At 45.4% G+C, this 21,529-nt stretch overlaps 1 protein-coding gene across 1 annotated transcript in view; it reads left to right on the top strand.

Annotated features, from left to right (window-relative positions):
* COL20A1 (collagen type XX alpha 1 chain) overlaps positions 1-9,055 on the top strand; it is a 147,952-nt gene extending 138,897 nt beyond the window's left edge. Inside the window, exons 38-40 of the mRNA XM_081867488.1 lie at positions 5,491-5,568; positions 8,003-8,158; positions 8,923-9,055. Coding sequence (XP_081723614.1) covers positions 5,491-5,568; positions 8,003-8,158; positions 8,923-8,942 — 254 coding nt within the window. The 3' untranslated portion in view covers positions 8,943-9,055. The remainder of the gene's footprint in view (positions 1-5,490; positions 5,569-8,002; positions 8,159-8,922) is intronic.
* Positions 9,056-21,529: the final 12,474 nt, after the last annotated feature.

Genomic DNA, 21,529 nt, shown 5'->3' with positions numbered 1-21,529 from the left:
GATGAGCCACATCTGATATTTCATTAACTTTATGTGCAAAAAGAGATGATCATCAAAAGTAGGTTCCATATTTTTAATCAGCAGGGCAGACCGCTAAGCCCATTTTTAATAGCTTTCTTCATTCAAGGCATAGAAAGAAAGTACCGTATTTTTCTGTGTACTTCATAAGACTAGGGTTGTTGGTTTTTTTACTAAAAAATTAGGTTTAAAATTGGGGCTCGTCTTATACATGGGTAGTGCTGAGGGATGTTTTCTTAATTTGGAGTCCCCAAAAATAGGGGGCATCTTATACATGGGGGCGTCTTATATATTGAAAAATACAGTAGTTGGGCGGTCACATGTAGGGGAAGAGGAGGGGTGGCTGTAGCTCAGTGGTTATAGCATCTGCTTTGGGTGCAGAATCAGCACTGGATTAAGACCTTTAGAGGCCCTAATCATTTAAACGATTTTGGCTCCCCCCAAATATATCTAATTAAAAATAGGAACAATAATAAACCATAAAATTTTTGGTGGTTGTTGAAATGAAACAAAACCTACAGTGAGATGGAAAGTGTAAAGTTTTGTATACTTTATTTACATTTGAAAAACTTTCTCCTACTTTTTCTAATTGCAAAGTCTTTGGTCCTCCAAACTAATCTTACGCAACACATCAGTTACTTAGTAGAGATAAGGCAACCAGCCTTCCTTGTTGCATAGTTGTTCTGTTGGGATTTTTAATATACTTCTACTGAGAAAACGCACGCTAAGCTGAGCAATTTGTGACCATGAATGTTAAAAATCCGGCAATGGAAAATTTATGTGATGCCCCCCTTTGCTCGATGCCCTAAGCACATGCTTATTTTGCTTTATGATTTATCCAGCCCTGTGCAGAAGGCCCCAGCTTCACTCTCCAGTTTCTCCAGGTAGTCCTTGGGAAGACTCTTTCCTGGAACAATGGCGAGTTTCACTGATGTTGGTCAGGCATTGTAGACAGTACTAGGTGGACCAGTGGTCTGGCTTGAGTTCCCTTTGTTTCTGTGAGAATTAACATCTCCCACAGAAGGCTTCGGATGGAAAGTTGGCTACTCCTCCATGTGGGATGCTGCAGACCCGGTACAGCCAACATGACAAGCTCCAGATGTTGTTGAGGCACTTATTTAATCAGTGCTGACCATTGGCCATGTTGTCTGGAGCTGGAGGTTGCCCATATCTTAAGGGCACCACATTGAAGGAGGAGGAGGAGTTTGGATTTGATATCCCACTTTATCACTACCCTAACGAGTCTCAAGGGACGCGGGTGGTGCTGTGGGTTAAACCACAGAGCCTAGAACTTGTCGATCAGAAGGTCGGCAGTTCAAATCCCTGCGACGGGGTGAGCTCCAGTTGCTTGGTCCATGCTCCTGCCAACCTAGCAGTTCGAAAGCACATCAAAGTGCAAGTAGATAAATAGGTACCGCTCCAGCAGGAAGGTAAACGGCGGTTCCATGCACTGCTCTGGTTCGCCAGAAGTGGCTTAGTTATGCTGGCCACATGACCCAGAAGCTGTACGCCGGCTCCCTCGGCCAATAAAGCGAGATAAGCCCTGCAACCCCAGAGTTGGCCACGACTGGACCTAATGGACAGGGGTTCCTTTACCTTTACCTTAAAGAGTCTCAAAGCGGCCAACAATCTCCTTTCCCTTCCTCCCCCACAACAAACACTCTGTGAGGTGAGTGAGGCTGAGAGACTTCAGGGAAGTGTGACTAGGCCAAGGTCACCAGCAGCTGCATGTGGAGAAGTGGGGAAGCGAACCCGGTTCACCAGATTACAAGTCCACCGCTCTTAACCACTTCACCACATTGACTATCCTTGCTGTGAACAGAGGGTACCCTGTCCTGGCGAGAACTGGGGGAAAGGCAGGACTTTGTGTTCTTTCCACTGGTCTCCACATTCTACAATTCTGCCAGGCCTATGCAAAGACGGCTGTAATCTTGGCCAGTAGTTTCCCCCACCCAATGTAGCGAGAAGAAGCTTATCGCGCCACTCAGCAGGCAAACGCACACTCCTTGGTTTTATTTTTGGCCGGGCTCTCTTCTGGGCTTTAGAAAAAGCACAGGCTTATCTCCCTGCCCTCTTGGCCCGGAGCTAAAAGCTGCCTTGTTTTGAGTGGAGGCAGCATTACGGCAACTCTTTGTTTTGTGGTGAATGCCGAGTCATCCAGGCAGCTCCCTTGGTTTTAATGCAAGGATTAGGCCTCCATCTGTTCAAGGAGACCCTCCTTTAGATACTGCTCCAGAGTGGCACAAGCAGCATTATCATTAGAGAGGGAGAGAGGGAGGGAGGGAGGGAAGAGGGAAGCTATCTGAGTGGATTTAAGCCCTATCCTTTAGTGATGGTTTCCTTTCTACTTACAGCCAAGAGTCAAAGTTCTTGGTTTAATTGGCAGGCTTCGGAGAGTAGATTGCACACCAACCTGAATCTGTCAACCTGCTTTTTCAACCCCCCACTCTCCCTGCGGTGCCCAGTCTGATATTTGAGTAGCTCCTGAAGCTGCTTGCGGATCCAACTGGTTATATTGTGCCCCAGCAGGAAACATCCAGCTGAGCTCAGAGAAGGAAAATTAGGTAGCACGTCGTTGGCCCCTTGTGGTCTTGCAAACCGATGGCAGAGAAGAGGATGGAGAAATGGGGCTGACAGCTTGTCAGATTAGAACTTAATAAACCATTGCTGATCTTGGAGATGGTTTGCCCCCCTTAGCGAGTTAGATGTCTAGCCGTGGATCTCTACCCAGCAGGAAAGAAACGGGGACCCAGCATTTCTCAATTTAACGATAGGGGTCAGCTGACTTTTAAAGGTAATTTGTGAAATGTTGCACGTAAGCGGGGAGAATAAAGGGCATGGGTTGCACCCTAGAAAATAAATTGGCCAAGATGGCTCACAGATGAGAAGAACTGAAGGATGATAAGCTGAAAGGAGTCAAAAGTGAAGATGGTACAGTACAAAAGTCTGGCGCCACTTTAGGATGCATTAAAAGAAGCATTCATTTTCACCTGTGCCACAGGAAGCTGCATATATAAGTGGCCTTCTGCATGTATCGCCAAAGCGAAGGGCATCTCAGGTTGCCTATGGCCAGCTGTCTGATACTGCTTAATGGAATCAGTTAAAGGCTGCAGTGTTTTGGACTTTTAATTTGGAGAAAGGGCAACTAAGAGGTGGCACTGTAGAATCCCGTATTTTTCGCTCCATAAGATGCACTTTTTTCTTCCTAAAAAGTAAGGGGAAATGTCTGTGCATCTTATGGAGTGAGTGAATGCGTGGTCCCTGGAGCCGAATTGCCCAGGGGCAAAAAGCAGATCATGCTTTTTTTTTTTTTTTTTTTGAAGAGGGAAGTGGGTGTTGAAACAAATCCGCTGATCGTTTGCCGATCGGGGAGAGAGATAAGGAACGCTAGAGATAAAGGAGGCTGCCTGGGAGGGGGGAGGTAAAGACAGCAAACTTGCAAAGCGGGGAAACAGGAAGACTAAAGCAATGCGGAGAGAAATTAGAAGAAAAAGAGGAGCAAAAAACTGCTCCAGCTAAGGAAAAGACACTAAGGCAAACAAGAGGGAAGGGAGTGTTGAAAGGAAACAGCTGATTGGTGGGATCGGAAGAGAGATAAGGGATACTAGTGGAGGCTGCCTGGGAGGGGGGAGGTAAAAGCCCATGGATCCTCAGGATTTTTGCATTGGGTCACCCCAAATTCACCCCAAATTCACCATTAGATCGCATAGCATGTCCATGGCTACAGCCTGCACCAAAAAAAATCATGCATCCACTGTTTCCTGGGGCTACAATGGTGCAAAAATGTGGTTACAAAGCACGGATCCACATGGATCCTCAGAATTTTTGCATTGGGTCACCCCAAATTCACCATCAGATCACATGTCTGTGGCCACAGCATGAACCACAAAAATCACACATCCACTGTTTCGTTCAGAATATTTTTGTTGTTGTTTTCCTCCTCTAAAAACTAGGTGCATCTTATGGTCAGGTACGTCTTATGGAGTGAAAAATACGGTATGGCATGGAGAAAGTGGATAGAGAAAAGTTTCCCATGCCTATTTTGTAACACTAAAACTCATGGGCTTCCAGTGAAGCCAGATGTTGGAAGGTTCAGGACAATTCAAACAAACTTTTTTATACAGCACAGAGCTAAACTGTGGAACTCCCTCCCATTGGAGGCCGCGATGACTATGGCAACTTGGATGGCTTTAAAAGAAGATTGGATAAATTCATGGAAGATATGGTTGACAGTGGCTACTGGCCATGACTACGAACTGCCTCCACCTTCCTCTGTGTTGCTGTTAGCTTTGAGGAAAGCTCTATGCTGGCTCCAATAAAATATTTTTTCCCAAGACTTTCATAGAGGGGATGCTGTGGGCCACATTTGAAAACCGCATGGGCCACATCCAGCTCACAAGCTGGTGGGTGCTCAGCTCTGGCACCCTCCAACTGTTTGACTACAGAACTCCCACCAGGTCCAGTCATGCTGGCTTGCAATGATGGGATTTGTATTCCAAAACAGCTGGAATGCACCAGGTTGGGGAAGATTACTCTGTGCTGTAGCCTTGGTGGTTCACTACAAATAGAGGGCGTTTCCAGATCTGTGGGTTCCTAATTTCAGCCCAATATTGCCTGATAGTCTGTGTGTTGTGGCCAAGATTCTGGTGCTTTTAATAGCGTTTTGCTAAACACTGGTCTGACTTCCCTTTGAGTAAAAGAGGATTCAAGAGGAGCTCTGCATTCACACTCACAACCATGAGAAGAAAGAAGCTGCTAATCGCTTGAGCTGTCTTTTATCTTGATGCATATTAGCAGCTGTTATGTTTTCTTGTTTGCTAGCAGTTCACCTGGAGTGCTATTTTCGGGTTTGATTGCCACATTTGAAGAATAGTACTAAAGACGGTAGATAGAAAGCAGGGTTTGCCACCGAGTTTTGCCTAAAGCAAGATCCGAGGCAGAACTGGGCTGGTCTGCTCAGGCGAAAACACCTGCAGGAATTTTGAGCAAAGCCAAAACAGCTTCATTGACATGAAATTTGTGTGTGTGTTTTGAGGAAGAGGCTTGTGGGTCTGTATTTCACCTAAAGCAAAATTGGGAGGCTTCGTGTCAGGAAAAGCAGCAGCAAATGTATAGATGTTAAAAAACGTTTTGGTAAAATTAGGGGAATGGGGTCATCTAGTCCAGTGTTTCCCAACCTTGGGCCTCCAGCTGTTTTTGAACTGCAATTCCCATCATCCCTGACCACTGGTCTTGCTAGCTAGGGATGATGGGAGTTGTAGTCCAAAAACAGCTGGAGGCCCAAGGTTGGGAAACACTGATCTAGTCCAACACCCTGCAATACCGGAATCATAGCTAAAGAATCCCTGATAGATTCCCATCCAACCTCTGTTTAAAAACCTCTGAAGACTGCCAGGAATTCCAGTAGGAAATTAGCAATGGAGCATTGCTAAGAGACACATTGCTAGGAATCCTTACTCTCTCATTCAACAGGTGCCTCTGGACCCAAAGGGGAGAAAGGTTCTCCTGGAACAAATGAGGAAGGTTCTCAAGGGCCTAGAGGTCGAACAGGTACAGTACATTTTACTGAATTTATTTTATGTACCACCTCTTATTGGCAAAACCTATTGGTGTTTCGCAACTTTCCGACTAGTTGCAGGACCTTAGCCAGACCTAGCAGAGTAAACACAGAGTTCACAAAAGCAATTGGCAACTTGGCTGCAGACAGGATGGACGAAGCAGGAACCAGGAACTTGTAGTTAGGTGTTTATTATATACAGTGGACTATTTACAGGAACAGAACAGAACATGCATCTTTAGTTAGCTCTCTCTTACACGACTTACAACTCCTGAACTCAAACTTCTACTACCACACATTCCAGTTAGTAAGACATTAATCAATATTCCCGTGAGAGAGCTTGACCAATCATGGAGCTGTCTCCGTGCCTCTGTATCACCAGGCAGACTTACTCCTTCACATTGCCTTGGCTGTCGGCCAAACCCTAATTGACTCTCTGTGTGTAGCTGCATGTATGCAGATTCCCAACACCTCTTAGGGTGTTATTGCCCGTAAATGTATCACTGGTGAAGAGAAAGAAGGAAGCATTCCTGTCCTGTCTCAAGAAAGGGACCTTGCCTTCTTCTGCAGCCTTTGTCCCCTATGGGTATCAGAGGAGGGCAGCAAAGTTCTGCCCTGCAGTCAGGAAGGTCCTGAAGGCAGTCCTGGCAGCTCTTCCCCTAAGGGCAGAGCCAGAGCCTCATCCACCTTGGAGTCTGTCACACAGTGCATGGTCCTAGGTCATGACACTGACGTGCTATAAAGTAGAAGAATTTGGATTTGATATCCCGCTTTATCACTACCCAAAGGAGTCTCAAAGCGGCTAACATTCTCCTTTCCCTTCCTCCCCCACAACAAACACTCTGTGAGGTGAGTGGGGCTGAGAGACTTCAAAGAAGTGTGACTAGCCCAAGGTCACCCAGCAGCTGCATGTGGAGGAGCGGGGAAGCAAACCCGGTTCCCCAGATTAGAGACTACCGCTCTTAACCACTACACCACACTGGCTCTCCCGCACATAGCCCTCTCCCACATAGCCCTTAGTACTCTAGCACTAAGTGTTGGGTGTACATTCAGCCAGCCATGGCGTTAGAGTCATGTGGTGGAGAAGCAGCATGAGCTCTTTCTCCTCTTCACTGTGCAAATAGCCTCCAATGAAAATTGGACCCTCCACATGAAGTATCTGAAGCCATGATTGCCTTGCTTGTGTGACGCTCCCCATTAAAAAAAGTGGTGTGTGTGTGTGTGTGTGTGTGTGTGTGTGTGTGTTAAAGTTAAATGAGCCACCTTCTGCTTGGCAACTCACATTGGTGGCCACCATGAACTATCTGTATGGTAGAGGGTGCCCAGTTCTAATCTAACGCTGGATCCCATGGGACAAGCTGGGCCAGGAGTTCCAGGACCACGGACAGCTCTGCAGTAAGCAACTTGCTCCAACAAAGGGTCAGAACGGACGGAGCCTCTTTATGTCCTTGTTCCCAAACTACCTCTCCCAGTTTCAAGAGATTCGGCTCCATGGGCCAATTTGGACAGGTGAGCAGGACTCTGAATAGTAGCAGGGCCAATGCTGGTCGTCTCCCATGCTGCTACACCCCCTCCGGCTGAATGCATGAAGTGCAACAAAGCTGTTAGTTCTGTGCGCCTCTTTTCTTCCTCCTGGTGGTTCAAAATTCATCAGCAATCTACAAAAACAAATCTGTGCTGGAGGTGTTGTAAAACAGAGGGAACACTTATACATGTTTGGTGGACCTGTGAAAAAAATCAAAAGCTTCTGGAACATAGTATATGACGAACTTAAAAACATGTTTAAGGATAACTTTATAAAAAATACAGAAACTTTTCTACTAGGGATAACAGATGCAGGTATAGCAAGAGAAGATCAGAAAATATTCCTCTATTGCACAGGAGTGGCTAGGATCCTAATTGCCAGAAGCTGGAAAAAAGAAATTGTGCCAACAAAAACGGAATGGCAAGACAAACTGTTAGAGTATATTGAACTGGCTAGATTAACAGAGGCAATTAGAGATCATAATAGACAAGAATTTCAAAAAGCATGGGGAAAATGCAGAGAATACTTCACAAAACAGTGCCCTAAAATACATACCTGGATTTGTTTCAATTAATGTCTGCAGGAGACTTTGTGGATATTTAAGTTATAATTAGAAAAATCTTAATAATTATTCATGAACAGCTTATAAGAAGTAAATAAGGAGGTCAGATACAGGATAAAGGAAGTCTTTTATTTGGTTGTTTGTATTGCTGTATGTTATACTTATTGTTTGTTATGTTCATGTTTAATGTGGGTGGATTTCTGTATTGGGGGTGGGGGGGTTATGTTGTAAATAAAATTTCCAATTAAAAAAACACAAAAAATAAAATAAAAAACCTAAACAAAATTCATCAACAACCTAGACTGAGGGTGTTGTACTTCTGGTGTCCCTCCCCCCACAGGTCCAGTAGGAGAAGAGATGCTTGGCAAGCAAGGCTCAAAGGGATCCCCTGGCAGCACTGGGCCCCCTGGGTTTCCTGGAGCAAGAGGTCAACCAGGAGAGCCTGGCCATGGAGGCGGTTGTGTCCTTTCAGGGTGCTATGAAGAGAGTACAATAGGTAAATGCTTTTTTGAACCCAAGAAGAATCCAGAAAACAGGGTTCCCCTTTGGCCACAAGGCTTTCTCGACTTCTCCTTCCCACTTGGGCCCCTCCAAAAAGTTGTGCTTGCAGGAGACCTTCCATAATTCTGGGGTATGGATGGGGGTTCTTCAGCTGGAGAGGAAATGGTTAGAAACCGGAGACCCTGTGCACTTGCAAGAGAGGATATGTCCTCTGCTTACGCAATGGGTTCCTCCAACAGTTTTAGCAGCAGAAGCAGCAAAATGGAGACCTTACAGCAGGCATAGGTAAACTCGGCCCTCCAGATGATTTTTGGGGACTACAACTCCCATCATCCCTAGTTAACAGGACCAGTGCTCAGGGATGATGGGAGTTGTAGTCCCAAAACATCTGGAGGGCCGAGATTGCCCAGGCCTGCTTTACAGTGTGGGTCTGAAACAAAGTGCCCCAGTGACAAGCCTATAACAGGAGACTGGAGGGCTATAAGTATGGCAAGGATAGGGGAAAGTAGAAGCCCAGGGGAAGAGTCCAGTGATGAAATCTGAGCTCTGTGGCAGCAGCCCCACCAGTATACTCTGAGGTAAGAATTCATTGGCACTCTGAGCATCCTCTGGAATGTAGGGCAGGGTGGATGAACACAGAGTAAGCACATTATAGATGCTACCTTGGCCACATATAAGGGAGAGAAGCACACACCTCAGGGATTTCCCCTCTCTGCTCTTTTGTGTTTCTTAAGCACCTTGTCCTGATTTTGTCTCCAGATGCAGGGCTGATCCCCTAATGGCTGGTATACCGGATGCTGCAGACTGACTTTTGGCTTCCCAGGCCCCTCTGCTGTCAACTTCTATTTACCTATAGGACAGCTGTGACTTGAAGATTCACATTTCCTCTCCCCTCCCCCCATAAAATGGCACAGTTTTTGTCTATTTGTTTTGTCTCTTCCTTGGCAAAATCGCCAAGATGCCCTACGTATAATACCCAGACCTGCATCTCTGTAGCTATTCATTAGCCACCAGCTAATTAACCACAAAGTGGTTAAAGCAATGCTCTTACGGAGCAGTCCTAAACTCCTGAGAAGGGTGGCAGGATGGATACTGTGGTCCTCCCTCTCTGCAGCCACGGGGGGGGGGGGGGACGCTTACAGTTGAAGGGACGGGGCTGATGTCAGAGGTCTCCCCAATGTGGCGGTGGACAGTTCCTCTGCTGTTGCTGACCCAAGGGTGACAAAGTAGAAAGTTGGGGTGGGTGCATGTTGGAACAGATCTAGCAACGCAGTGGCAGACTGAGAGTTGGATCTGCCGGATCTAAGGTGCCCCCCCCCCCACTGATTCACTGAACATTTTAATTAATTTTTACTTGACAAGATCTGCATCCTGCTTAATTGATTTTTTTTCAAAAGCCCTCCAACCGTTTTACACGGCAATAGAGAAAATCTTCGTGAGAAACTGCTCAGATCCAGCGTGGAAAACAAAATGATGAAACATTCATCATCGTCATCGTTACAACCAGCAGTTTAAAAATGGGTATAAATAATGAAATTGCATGTTGGAATCGCACATTGAAACATGTCTCCTGAATGGGGGGGGGGGAGAGAACCTGTGTCTGTCCTGGACCAGGGGCTATTTCCCCTCCCATTGGGAGAGAAAACTGGGGGGGGACCAATGGGGGGGGAGAAATACCCCTCCCCCTGCTTCAAAAGAATTTAATAATGCACAAGCAAACTCTTTCCAGCTTGGCCAGAAGAGGCCTGTCAGGGCTGTGGAAACATCAGTCAGTTCTTCCTGCAGCCTTCACAGGATTCCTCTGCCTGGAAACCCAGTTTGTAGCATTGTAGTAGATCACTTGGTGCCATCCAGCCTTCTTAAATTCAATTGGCTTCGTTCCATTGGCTATCGCAGGGAATGGAGTACAGGTCCTGTTTGCACTCTAACACTCTTGCGGTCAAAGAGGAAAACCAATTGTGCAGATTCCCTAATGGTTCCCCTGCTCAGCATCCTCCCCCCACCCGGCAATTACACTTTCTCCAAAAGCTCCCATTGACACTAATGGAAGCTTTTAACAGTCTAATTAAGGCATGGGGTGGTTTCCAGGGAAGTCACAACATATAGGGAAGAAAGGTTTAGCCCTCCCACCTTCCCCTTGTCCAGCATCAGGTCCCACCAAGGCAATTGGGCCTTGAAAAAGGTTTCCATTGTCCCCGCTGTGTTGAGTGTGGGACAGAGTTGAGAAACCAAGGGCTGGATGGTGAGCCCCCCCCCCATGGACCAGAGGCTCCCCATCCCATCATGGCCCAAAAGAGATTGCTGCCCTCTCTGTGGACCACATACAATGTTGTATCTTTCAGCCAAAAAGTGGGATGGGGGTGAGGAAGTGTCCCCAAATATAGGTAGCAAGAAGTTGCAGAAACCCACGTGACTGAGATGGTCTCATATATTTTTTTCCTATTATTATGCATCTCGACTTATGTAAGTATATGAGTGCAGAATGCAATTTATGAAATAACTATTTACAAAAGCTAATTCTCCATTATGTAAGAAGCAATGAAGTTCTCTCCCCCATGCTTTTTAACTTCTATATGAAGCCGCTGGGAGAGATCATCAGGAGGTTTGGGCTGGGTGTTCATCAGTATGCGGATTATACCCAGCTCTACCTCTCTTTTAAATCAGAACCAGTGAAGGCGGTGAAAGTCCTGTGTGAGTGTCTGGAGGCGGTTGGGGGATGGATGGCGGCTAACAGATTGAGGTTGAATCCTGACAAGACAGAAGTACTGTTTTGGGGGGACAGGAGGAGGGCGGGTGTGGACTACTCCCTGGTCCTGAATTGGGTAACTGTGCTTCTGAAGGACCAGGTGCTCAGCCTGGGAGTCATTTTGGACTCATAGCTGTCCATGGAGGCTCAGGTCAATTCTGTGTCCAGGGCAGCTGTTTATCAGCTCCGTCTGGTATGCAGGCTGAGACCCTACCTGCCTGCGGACTGTCTCGCTAGAATGGTGTATGCTCTAGTTATCTCCTGCTTGACTACTGCAATGCGCTCTATGTGGGGTTACCTTTGAAGGTGACCCGGAAACTACAACTAATCCAGAAGCTAGACTAGTGACTGGGAGTGGCTGCCAAGACCATATTACACTGGTCCTGAAAGATCTACATTGGCTCCCAGTATGTTTCCAAGCACAATTCAAAGTGTTGGTGCTGATCTTTAAAGCCCTAAACAACCACGGCCCAGTATACCTGAAGGAGCGTCTCCACTCCCATCGTTCTGCCCAGACACTGAGGTCCAGCTCTGAGGGCCTTCTGGTGGTTCCCTCCCTGCGAGAAGTGAGGTTACAGAGAACCTGGCAGAGGGCCTCGGTAGTGGCGCCCACCCATGAGAAGTCAATGAAATACAGTGGTGCCTCGCAAGACGAAAAGAATCCGTTCCGCGATTCTCTTCGTCTAGCGGTTTTTTCGTCTTGCAAAGCAAGCCCATTGACGGCTTAGCGGATTAGCGCTATTAGCGGTTTAGCGGCTTTTAGCGGCTTAGCGGCTTAGAAAAAGGGGGGAGGGGGAAAAACCCGCAGGAACTCGCAAGACATTTTCGTCTTGCGAAGCAAGCCCATAGGAAATTTGTTTTGCGAAGCACCTCCAAAACGGAAAACTCTTTCGTCTAGCGAGTTTTCCGTCTTGCGAGGCATTCGTCTTGCGGGGCACCACTGTATATAACTATCTGACTTTTAGAAGACATCTGAAGGCAGCCCTGCTTAGGGAACTTTTAATGTTTGAAGCTTTATTCTGCTTTTAGTGTTCTGTTGGAAGCCGCCCAGAGTGACTGGGGATACACAGCCAGATGGGCGAGGTACAAATAATAAATTTATTATTATTATCAGTATTATCATTATCATTGATGATATTCGGGATAGTTGGAATACTCTACCCAGGAAGGCTTGTCTGGATCCACCATTGCATATCTTTGGGGGGTGGGATTTTTCACCAGGCCATTGGCTTTTATCCATATGGCCTTTTTGTGTGGGTGGGGTGTTTTTATGTAGTTTTTTTAAAATACTGCTTTCAAAGTATCTGTTTTGTTTGAATATATTTTTCTTAAAATATTGTAAGTTGCTTTGAGTTGCCATGGCAGGAAAAAGCAACTAATAAATTTGATTAATAATAGTGACTATAACTTGTTCCATGCTTCTTCAGAAACAAATTGGAGTACTATTTCCATTGAGGAACTTCGATGTTTCTTATATAGTGGTTATAGTCTGGAGAATTTGTTCTTGTAAAAATAATTGCTGTATTTCATAGAATCATAGAATCATAGAATCATAGAGTTGGAAGAGACCACAAGGGCCATCGAGTCCAACCCCCTGCCAAGCAGGAAACACCATCAGAGTACTCCTGACATATGGTCGTCAAGCCTCTGCTTAAAGACCTCCAAAGAAGGAGACTCCACCACACTCCTTGGCAGCAAATTCCACTGTCGAACAGCTCTCACTGTCAGGAAGTTCTTCCTAATGTTTAGGTGGAATCTTTTTTCTTGTAGTTTGGAACCATTGCTCCGTGTCCGCTTCTCTAGAGCAGCAGAAAGCAACCTTTCTCCCTCCTCTATGTGACATCCTTTTATATATTTGAACATGGCTATCATACCACCCCTTAACCTCCTCTTCTCCAGGCTAAACATGCCCAGCTCCCTTAGTCGTTCCTCATAAGGCACCGTTTCCAGGCCTTTGACCATTTTGGTTGCCCTCCTCTGGACACGTTCCAGTTTGTCAGTGTCCTTCTTGAACTGTGGTGCCCAGAACTGGACACAGTACTCCAGGTGAGGTCTGACCAGAGCAGAATATAGTGGCACTATTACTTCCCTTGATCTAGATGCTATACTCCTATTGATGCAGCCCAGAATTGCATTGGCTTTTTTAGCTGCCGCATCACACTGTTGGCTCATGTCAAGCTTGTGGTCAACCAAGACTCCTAGATCCTTTTCACATGTACTGCTCTCAAGCCAGGTGCCACCCATCTTGTATTTGTGCCTCTCATTTTTTTTGCCCAAGTGCAATACTTTACATTTCTCCCTGTTAAAATTCATCTTGTTTGTTTGGGCCCAGTTCTCTAATCCAGTGTTTCCCAACCTTGTGCCTCCAGCTGTTTTTGAACTACAACTCCCATCATCCCTGACTAGTAAGACCAGTGGCAAGGGATGATGGGAATTGTAGTCCAAAAACAGCTGGAGGCACAAGGTTGGGAAACACTGCTCTAATCTGTCAAGGTCATTTTGAAGTGTGATCCTGTCCTCTGGGGTGTTAGCCACCCCTCCCAGTTTGGTGTCATCTGCAAATTTGATCAGGATGCCCTTGAGTCCATCATCCAAGTCGTTGATAAAGATGTTGAATAATACCGGGCCCAAGACAGAACCCGAATTTACTCGAATCTAATGCTCACCTTTTTTGGCCAAATTGGGTTGCGAAAATTAAGGTGCACATTAGATTTAATGGCACATTTACATTTGCCAGCAAATACTTTTTTTTGTTTCAAGGTTTTGAAAATTGAGGTGCGCATTAGATTCGATGGTGCATTAAACTCGAGTAAATACAGTGTGTGCTTACATATTGTCAGAGTCACCCGTGGTCCCAGCTCACAAGAGACCAAAGTCCACTCCAACTTATGTACAAAAGCTTTTATTGAAGAACATTATTAGCTTTACATCCGAGCTCCGTGACTCTACGTCTGTTACGCTTAGACCGCTGAAGTCCCCTCTGAGTCGGTCCCCCCTCTACACCAGTTTAAGAGGCTTGTACTGGTCCACCTCTTTCTCTCTTTCCTTTTCCGCAGGGTCTTTCTGCCCCCCTGTGTTCTCTCCCTTCGGGACTCCCCAGAGGCTGAATCCTCTGCCGCCTCCTCCCCCCTCCTTCGGGCTTTGGGACCAGGCTCCTCCCCAGGACTCTCTTCATTTCCGCGCGCCTCCCATTTTGAACTTGGCGCGCGTACGTTGCTCCTGACCTTCCCTTTGACAGTTACACTGCCCTCGATACTACTTTCCTCCCCTTCCGGCAGGACGTCTTGCCCTGATCTCCTTCCCCTCTCTGCTTCCTGTTCTGCTCCTTCTGACACACTGGTCACTCCTCCCCCCTCACTCCGTTCCAGCGGAGCAGCCGGTCTCGCTCTCCAACTCCCACTGGGGGTTCCCCCTTCGTTTCCCTGCTCCTGACTGCTTCCCCCTCTAGCTCCCCTTGGCTTGACCAGAGGGGCTCCCTTTTGGGAGTCCTCCGATTCACTGGACGGACTCATGGACAATCTTGGGTCATTGTCATCCTCTTCCTCGTCACTCTGGAATCCTTCCCCCTCACTCTCTGTCTCCTCCCTCATCAGCGCCTCTCTCCCTGAACCCCTGACACATATGTTCACATGTATAGCAATAATAATTATTATTGTACCATTTAATTGTCCCTTGAATTCCTGTGGCATTGCATTGCATGCATCCATGGGCCAGGGCCCCTTAGTGAATTGCACATGTTTTTTAACCTTTTTTAAACCTCCCTGCCTGACCCGATGTGCCAGTTTTGTTTAAAAAAAACACCACTGGGGCTTCACTCTTGGAATCCGATCTTTTATAAGCTGATAATTCCAAGGCAATTACTGGCGAGCGCTTAGAGTATAAACACAGGGCTGGACCAGCGCAAGTTGGCTGAGCAGAAAATAACTGCCCATGATTACTGTAAAAGGTGCTGAGCTGTCTGTGCTAATAGCTTGGCAATCTGGTGCTGATAGAGACAGGGGATTCCAGCCAATACAATTAAATTGTCATGTGATAACAGAGGCTTGCTTATCGGAGAGTTAAAATTGAGCAGATTCGTGCTACTCTCTTGAAGGCAGGAAAGGAAAGTGCTGGTGTCCTCACGAAAGATAAAGAGGAGGAGGAGGAGGAGGAGGAGGAGGAGGAGGAGGAGGGCGGCAGGATGGTTATCTCGCTCTTCACCTGTCAATGCAAGGGCAAATTATAATTTTTAGCATTTTGATGCATATTAGATCTACATAGTTCAAGCAAGTTCTAAGACTGGAAGAAGACGAAATTTCACAGGAGTGTTCAATATGTTACTTCTAGAATGAATGAATCTCTCAGTTTCAGTTTCTCTCTGTTTCTCATTTTTCCAATTTTAAGTTTTGGACTCCACATTTCCAAATAAGTTTGTAATATATCTATCTATCTATCTATCTATCTATCTATCTATCTATCTATCTCTATAATCTATCATCTATCTATCTATCATCTATCTATATCATCTATCTATCTATCTATCTATCTATCTATCTATCATCTATCATCTATCTATCCTAATGAATATTCATCAGCATCTTAATGCCTATTTCTCCTTTTATATACCTTTTAATTCAAATTTGCCTAATACACACGTGTATTTGCAAGCAATTTTCCCCACTATAATGATTTTTGTGTGTGGTATTGTCACCAATACAGTATATGCATTTTAGCCTCTCTCTCTCTCTCCCTCTCTCTCTCTCTCTCTCTCTCTCTCTCTCTCTCTCTATATATATATATATATATATATATTGCTCCATGTTACTTGGCTGGAGAACTGCATTGCAAAATTCAGAGAAGTGTGAATTTGGCAGGACAGCTCTGTTTCAATTCACACATTGTTTCAGGAAATGTGAACTGAACTGGATTCCTCTCCATCCCTCAGTACTTCATGGTATTAATTTTACAATTGACTGTAATATGCCTCTTCCTACTTGTTATGCTGCACCACTTCTTAGTAATGAGAGCTTGCCAAGTATAAAATATCTAGAGGCAAAAGTAGAACAGGATTTTAAATAGCATCAACCTTGTCCTATTACTGCCTAACATGAAGAGTGGCCCTTTGTCTTTCCTGGACATTCCTCCACCTAGCTGCATCCCATAATAATGGGGAGTCACTTTACAAAGCATGTCACTGGTCAAGGAAGGAGGCGATTTGAAGCTTTATCTGTTTTTGATAAGACAAAGAATAGTGGTTGGAATTAAGGGTGGGGGAGAAAATGGGTTCAGTTTGCCTTCTAAAGTTTGCCTTCTAAATGGGTTCAGTTTGCCTTCTAAAACCTTCCTAATTTGCAACCCCTGATCCAATAAGCAAATTGGGAACAAAACAAAACTATCTTTTCGAATTCACACATCTTTGTCAGGTCCATGGCATTTAGCAGGGCTTGCTTCCTAGAAGGTGTGCAGAGGCTTGTAGCCTTATTTCTGGAGTGGGGAATCCATGGGTCAGATCCTTATCAGAACCAGCCTTGTGGGCCAGATCTGACAGGTGAGCGGGGCTGCCCCCCTGTCAATCACATGGCATGACAGTGACATCATGTGCAAACAAACTGCTTTGAAGTCCTGAAGTTGGGACTTTGCAGCTGCTTACAAGGCACTGCTGAAAAGGCGGCTTTCTTCCACTGTATTATCAGGGTTCTCTGCTAAAATGATATTTTAAAACCCATCTGTTTTAGCAGGAGAATGTTACCACCCCAGCCCTAGAGCATGTTAAGAGGGCATTCACCCATTCCCACATAACCACAACCTGTCTCCACTCACTCAGAATTAAAGAACAGCTATCTATCTATTCATCATCTATCTTTCTATCCATCATCTATCTATCATCTATCTCTATCTAACTATCATCTATCTCTATCTATCTATCTATCTATCTATCTATCTATCTATCTATCATCTATCTATCTCTATCTATCATCTATCTATCTATCTATCTATCTATCTATCTATCTATCTATCTATCTATCTATCTATATCTATCTATCTATCATCTCTCTCTCTCTCTCTCTCTCTATCTATCTATCATCTATCATCTATCTATCTATCTATCATCTATCTATCTATCTATCTATCTATCTATCTATCTATCATCTATCTATCATCTATCTATCTCTAAACAAAATAAAAAAAATTTTTCTTCCAGTAGCACCTTAAAGACCAACTGAGTTAGTTCTAGGTATGAGCTTTCGTGTGCATGCACACTTCTTCAGATACCTGTATCTGAAGAAGTGTGCATGCACACGAAAGCTCATACCTAGAACTAACTCAGTTGGTCTTTAAGGTGCTACTGGAAGAAATTTTTTTATTTTGTTTTGACCATGGCAGACCAACACGGCTACCTATCTGTAACTATCTATCTCTATCATCTATCTATCTATATCTATCTATCTATCTATCTATCTATCTATCTATCTATCTATCATCTATCTATCTATCATCTCTTCACATCAAGCACTGCCGAAGTTCATGCCTCTGCCACAAAAGCAGCAAAAATAGTCAAAATTCCTTCCAACACCCTGACAAGTTTTTAAAAGCTTCTCAGAATGGAAGATGGCCTTGCCCTTGCGATAATAAGTTTCATCAGTTTCTCATGTCATCCTCTTCACGTTGTTGCCATTGTGGTCTCAAGCTGACAATTTGCCCAGGACGTGAATCGGTCCCCATTCTCTGACGAGTCGATGGAAGAATGTGTGGGTATTTTGTGAACTGTGCCCCCCACACCCACTGTTACATCTTTGGCATCACAGGACCCGAAAACAAGGTTAATTGCATTACTGTGTTTTGAGCTATTCCAAGTTCCCTGGAATGTATCGTACCAATTTGTAGTCACTGCACTGGTGATTTCTGGGTCACATTACAATTTTCCGGGATGATTCTGTTCCATGTGAAGTAGAGCAAGTGGAGATTCCTGCATTGCGGGGGGTTAGACTAGATGACCGTTGGGTCCCTTCCAGCTCTGAGATTCTATGATTCTACCTCACGGTCAGAGGCATATTGACTCAGAATGCCAGTTGCAGAGCGGGCAGAGTGCTCTTGCGCTCGAATCCTGCTTTCAGGTTTCCCACAGGCATCTGGTCAGCCACTGTGAGGACAGGCTGTTGGACTAGATGGGCCATTGGCCTAATTCAGCATACTCTTTTTATGTCCTTATGAAGGGCAGCCTGCCAGGTGCTTGAGAAAAACAGGAAGGTTTATTGAGCTGCTAGTAGAGCACCTTCTGTGGTTAGTGGGCGGAGTTTAGTTTGCTCAAGAATCATAGAATCATAGAATCATAGAGTTGGAAGAGACCACAAAGGCCATCGAATCCAACCCCATGCCAAGCAGGAAACACCATCAGAGCACTCCTGACATATGGTTGTCAAGCCTCTGCTTAAAGACCTCCAAAGAAGGAGACTCCACCACACGCCTTGGCAGCAAATTCCACTGTCAAACAGCTCTTACTGTCAGGAAGTTCTTCCTAATGTGTAGGTGGAATCTTCTTTCTTGTAGTTTGGAACCATTGCTCCGTGTCCGCTTCTCTGGAGCAGCAGAAAACAACCTTTCTCCTTCCTCTATGTGACATCCTTTTATATATTTGAACATGGCTATCATATCACCCCTTAACCTCCTCTTCTCCAGGCTAAACATGCCCAGCTCCCTTAGCCGTTCCTCATAAGGCATCGTTTCCAGGCCTTTGACCATTTTGGTTGCCCTCCTCTGGACACGTTCCAGTTTGTCAGTGTCCTTCTTGAACTGTGGTGCCCAGAACTGGACACAGTACTCCAGGTGAGGTCTGACCAGAGCAGAATACAGTTAGCTCTTTCTTGGACTACTGCAATGCACTCTACGTGGGACTACCTTTGAAGGTGACCCAGAAACTACAACTAATCCAGAATGCAGCAGCTAGACTGGTGACTGGGAGCAGCTGCTGAGACCATATAACACTGGTCTTGAAAGACCTACACTGGCTCCCGGTATGTTTCCCAGCACAATTCAAAGTGTTGGTGCTGACCTTTAAAGCCCTAAACAGCCTCGGTCCAGTATACCTGAAGGAGCGTCTCCACCCCCATTGTTCTGCCCGGACACTGAGGTCCAGCGCTGAGGGCCTTCTGGCTGTTCCCTCCATGTGAGAAGCCAAGTTACAGGGAACCAGGCAGAGGGCCTTCTCGGTAGTGGCACCCGCCCTGTGGAACGCCCTCCCACCAGATGTCAAAGAGAACAACAACTACCAGACTTTTAGAAGACATCTGAAGGCAACCTTGTTTAGGGAAGCTTTTAATGTTTAATAGGTTATTGTATTTTGGTGTTCTGTTGGAGCCACCCAGAGTGCCTGGGGAAACCCAGCCAGATGGGCGGGGTATAGATAATAAATTATTATTATTATTATTATTATTATTATTATTATTATTATTATTATTATTATTGGTGGGATGGTGAGTTGTACAGAGTTGCCTTACAGCAATACCATGAATGACATAAGGGTTGTTCTTCCCATTTTTCAGGTGGAAAGCTGAGGATGGGGACATAGTAGCATGCCTAAGACTGCTGAGTGAGATGGTGGCTGAGGTTTTTAGCCAATGGCCTTTCCAGCTCTCAGTCTTAGCCTCTACTGTAATGTCCTCTCCTGTCCCATCATCATTCATCCTGGAATTATTTTAGAGCTGATTGTTAATTTAAAACCTTCTCCTCTCAACTGTGGGCAGATCCACACCATACATTTAAACACACATCCCATGCACCTTTTAAAGCACATGCTTTCCTCCAAAGAACCCTGAGAATTGTAGTTAATAATAATTAATAATAATTTCATTACTGTTTTTAACATTTGATTGGGAGCCGCCCAGAGTGGCTGGGGAAACTCAGCCAGATGGGCGGGGTATAAATAAATTATTATTATTATTATTATTATTATTATTATTATTATTATTATTATTATTATTATTAATACCCCGCCCATCTGGCTGGGTTTCCCCAACCGCTCTGGGCAGCTTTCAGAATACATAAAACGACACAAAACATCAAACATTAAAAACTTCCCGATACAGGACTGCCTTCAGATGTCTTCTAAAAGTTACATATCTAAAAGTTCTTTATCTCTAGATGACTGAAGGGAGGGTGCCACTACCAAGAAGGCCTTCTGCCTGGTTCCCTGTAACTTCGCTTCTCTCAGTGAGGAAACCAGCAGAAGACCCTCAGAAGAGGACCTCAGCATCCGGACTGAACAATGGGAGTGGAGATACTCTTTTACAGAACTACAGTTCCCACCCACCCCAAACAAACTATAGTATCCAGGATTCATTGGAGGGAGTCATGTGCTTCAAATGTGCATTCTGTGTGTGTTATAGGCACACAGTGTTATCTGCGACAAGCTCAGTTGAACTGTTAGGTGCTGGTGCCTGTTTTTTCCAGAATCCTGAGTGGTGAGACTCAGCCTTTGCTATCGCCACCCCCTCCATGTGTTCTGGAGGAAGGGAGAGAGGGGGACCCCTAAGGACTTTACTGCTCAAACGACACATTTATTTACATTTGAAGGCACATGAGCCATCTTCCCTCTTATGAGGAACTGGTGTCCCTGACCCCATTTGCATGAGTCCTCTGTGACACAAGGTGGAGTTCCCTCTCCTCTTTCATGCATATTTCATCCGGGAGCTTGAGAGGTTCGAAGCCACAGGAGGAACAAGTGTGGCGGAGGGGTGTCGCTGTTTGCTTTTGATGTCGGCTTCCCCTGGAGGGAATGCAAACGAACAACCTCTGATCCAGCCGTGTTGGGCTTTCTTGTGGAGTTCAGCAGTGTGCCAAAGCAAGCGTTAAGCGCACACAAAACACAGCCTTCCACATAAATATATTCATACAGCTGTGCAGGCATTATGCAACTATTGCAACAGTCACAGAACATGAGCAGACTCTGGCTCCTGTTAACAAAAGTCTGCTTCGTTGTCATACATGGCTGAGCCAGCCAGTATCACACAGCCAGACCAACCTTACAGGACTACTGTGAATGTTAAGAGAGAGAGGAAGGGGGAGGCAAGGAATGCATGTGTAACTCAACAACAAAGGGGCTGCCTTTGAAAGTGACCCAGGAACTACAACTAATCCAGAATGCGGCAGCCAGACTGGTGACTGGGAGCGGCCGCTGAGACCACATAACACCGGTCTTGAAAGACCTACACTGGCTCCCAGTACATTTCCGAGCACAATTCAAAGTGTTGGTGCTGACCTTTAAAGCCCTAAACGGCCTCAGTCCTGTACACCTGAAGGAGCATCTCCTCTCCCATTTTTCTGCCCAGACACTGAGGTCCAGCGCTGAGGACCTTCTGGCAGTTCCCTCGCTGTGAGAAGCCAAATTACAGGGAACCAGGCAGAGGGCCTTCTCAGTAGTGGCACCCGCCCTGTGGAATGCCCTCCCACCAGATGTCAAAGAGAAAAATAACTACCAAACTTTTAGAAGACATCTGAAGGCAGCCCTGTTTAGGGAAGCTTTTAATGTTTAATAGGTTATTGCATTTTAGTGTTCTGTTGGAAGCCGCCCAGAGTGGCTGGGGAAACCCAGCCAGATGGGCAGAGTATAAATAAATTATTATTATTATTATTATTATTATTATT

Source organism: Podarcis erhardii (assembly GCF_964252035.2).
Source record: "Podarcis erhardii genome assembly, chromosome: 6".
In the NCBI taxonomy this organism is placed as follows: Eukaryota; Metazoa; Chordata; class Lepidosauria; order Squamata; family Lacertidae; genus Podarcis; species Podarcis erhardii.
The sequence above is the reverse complement of the archived record's forward strand: the minus strand, read 5'-3'. Positions and strand labels throughout refer to the sequence as shown.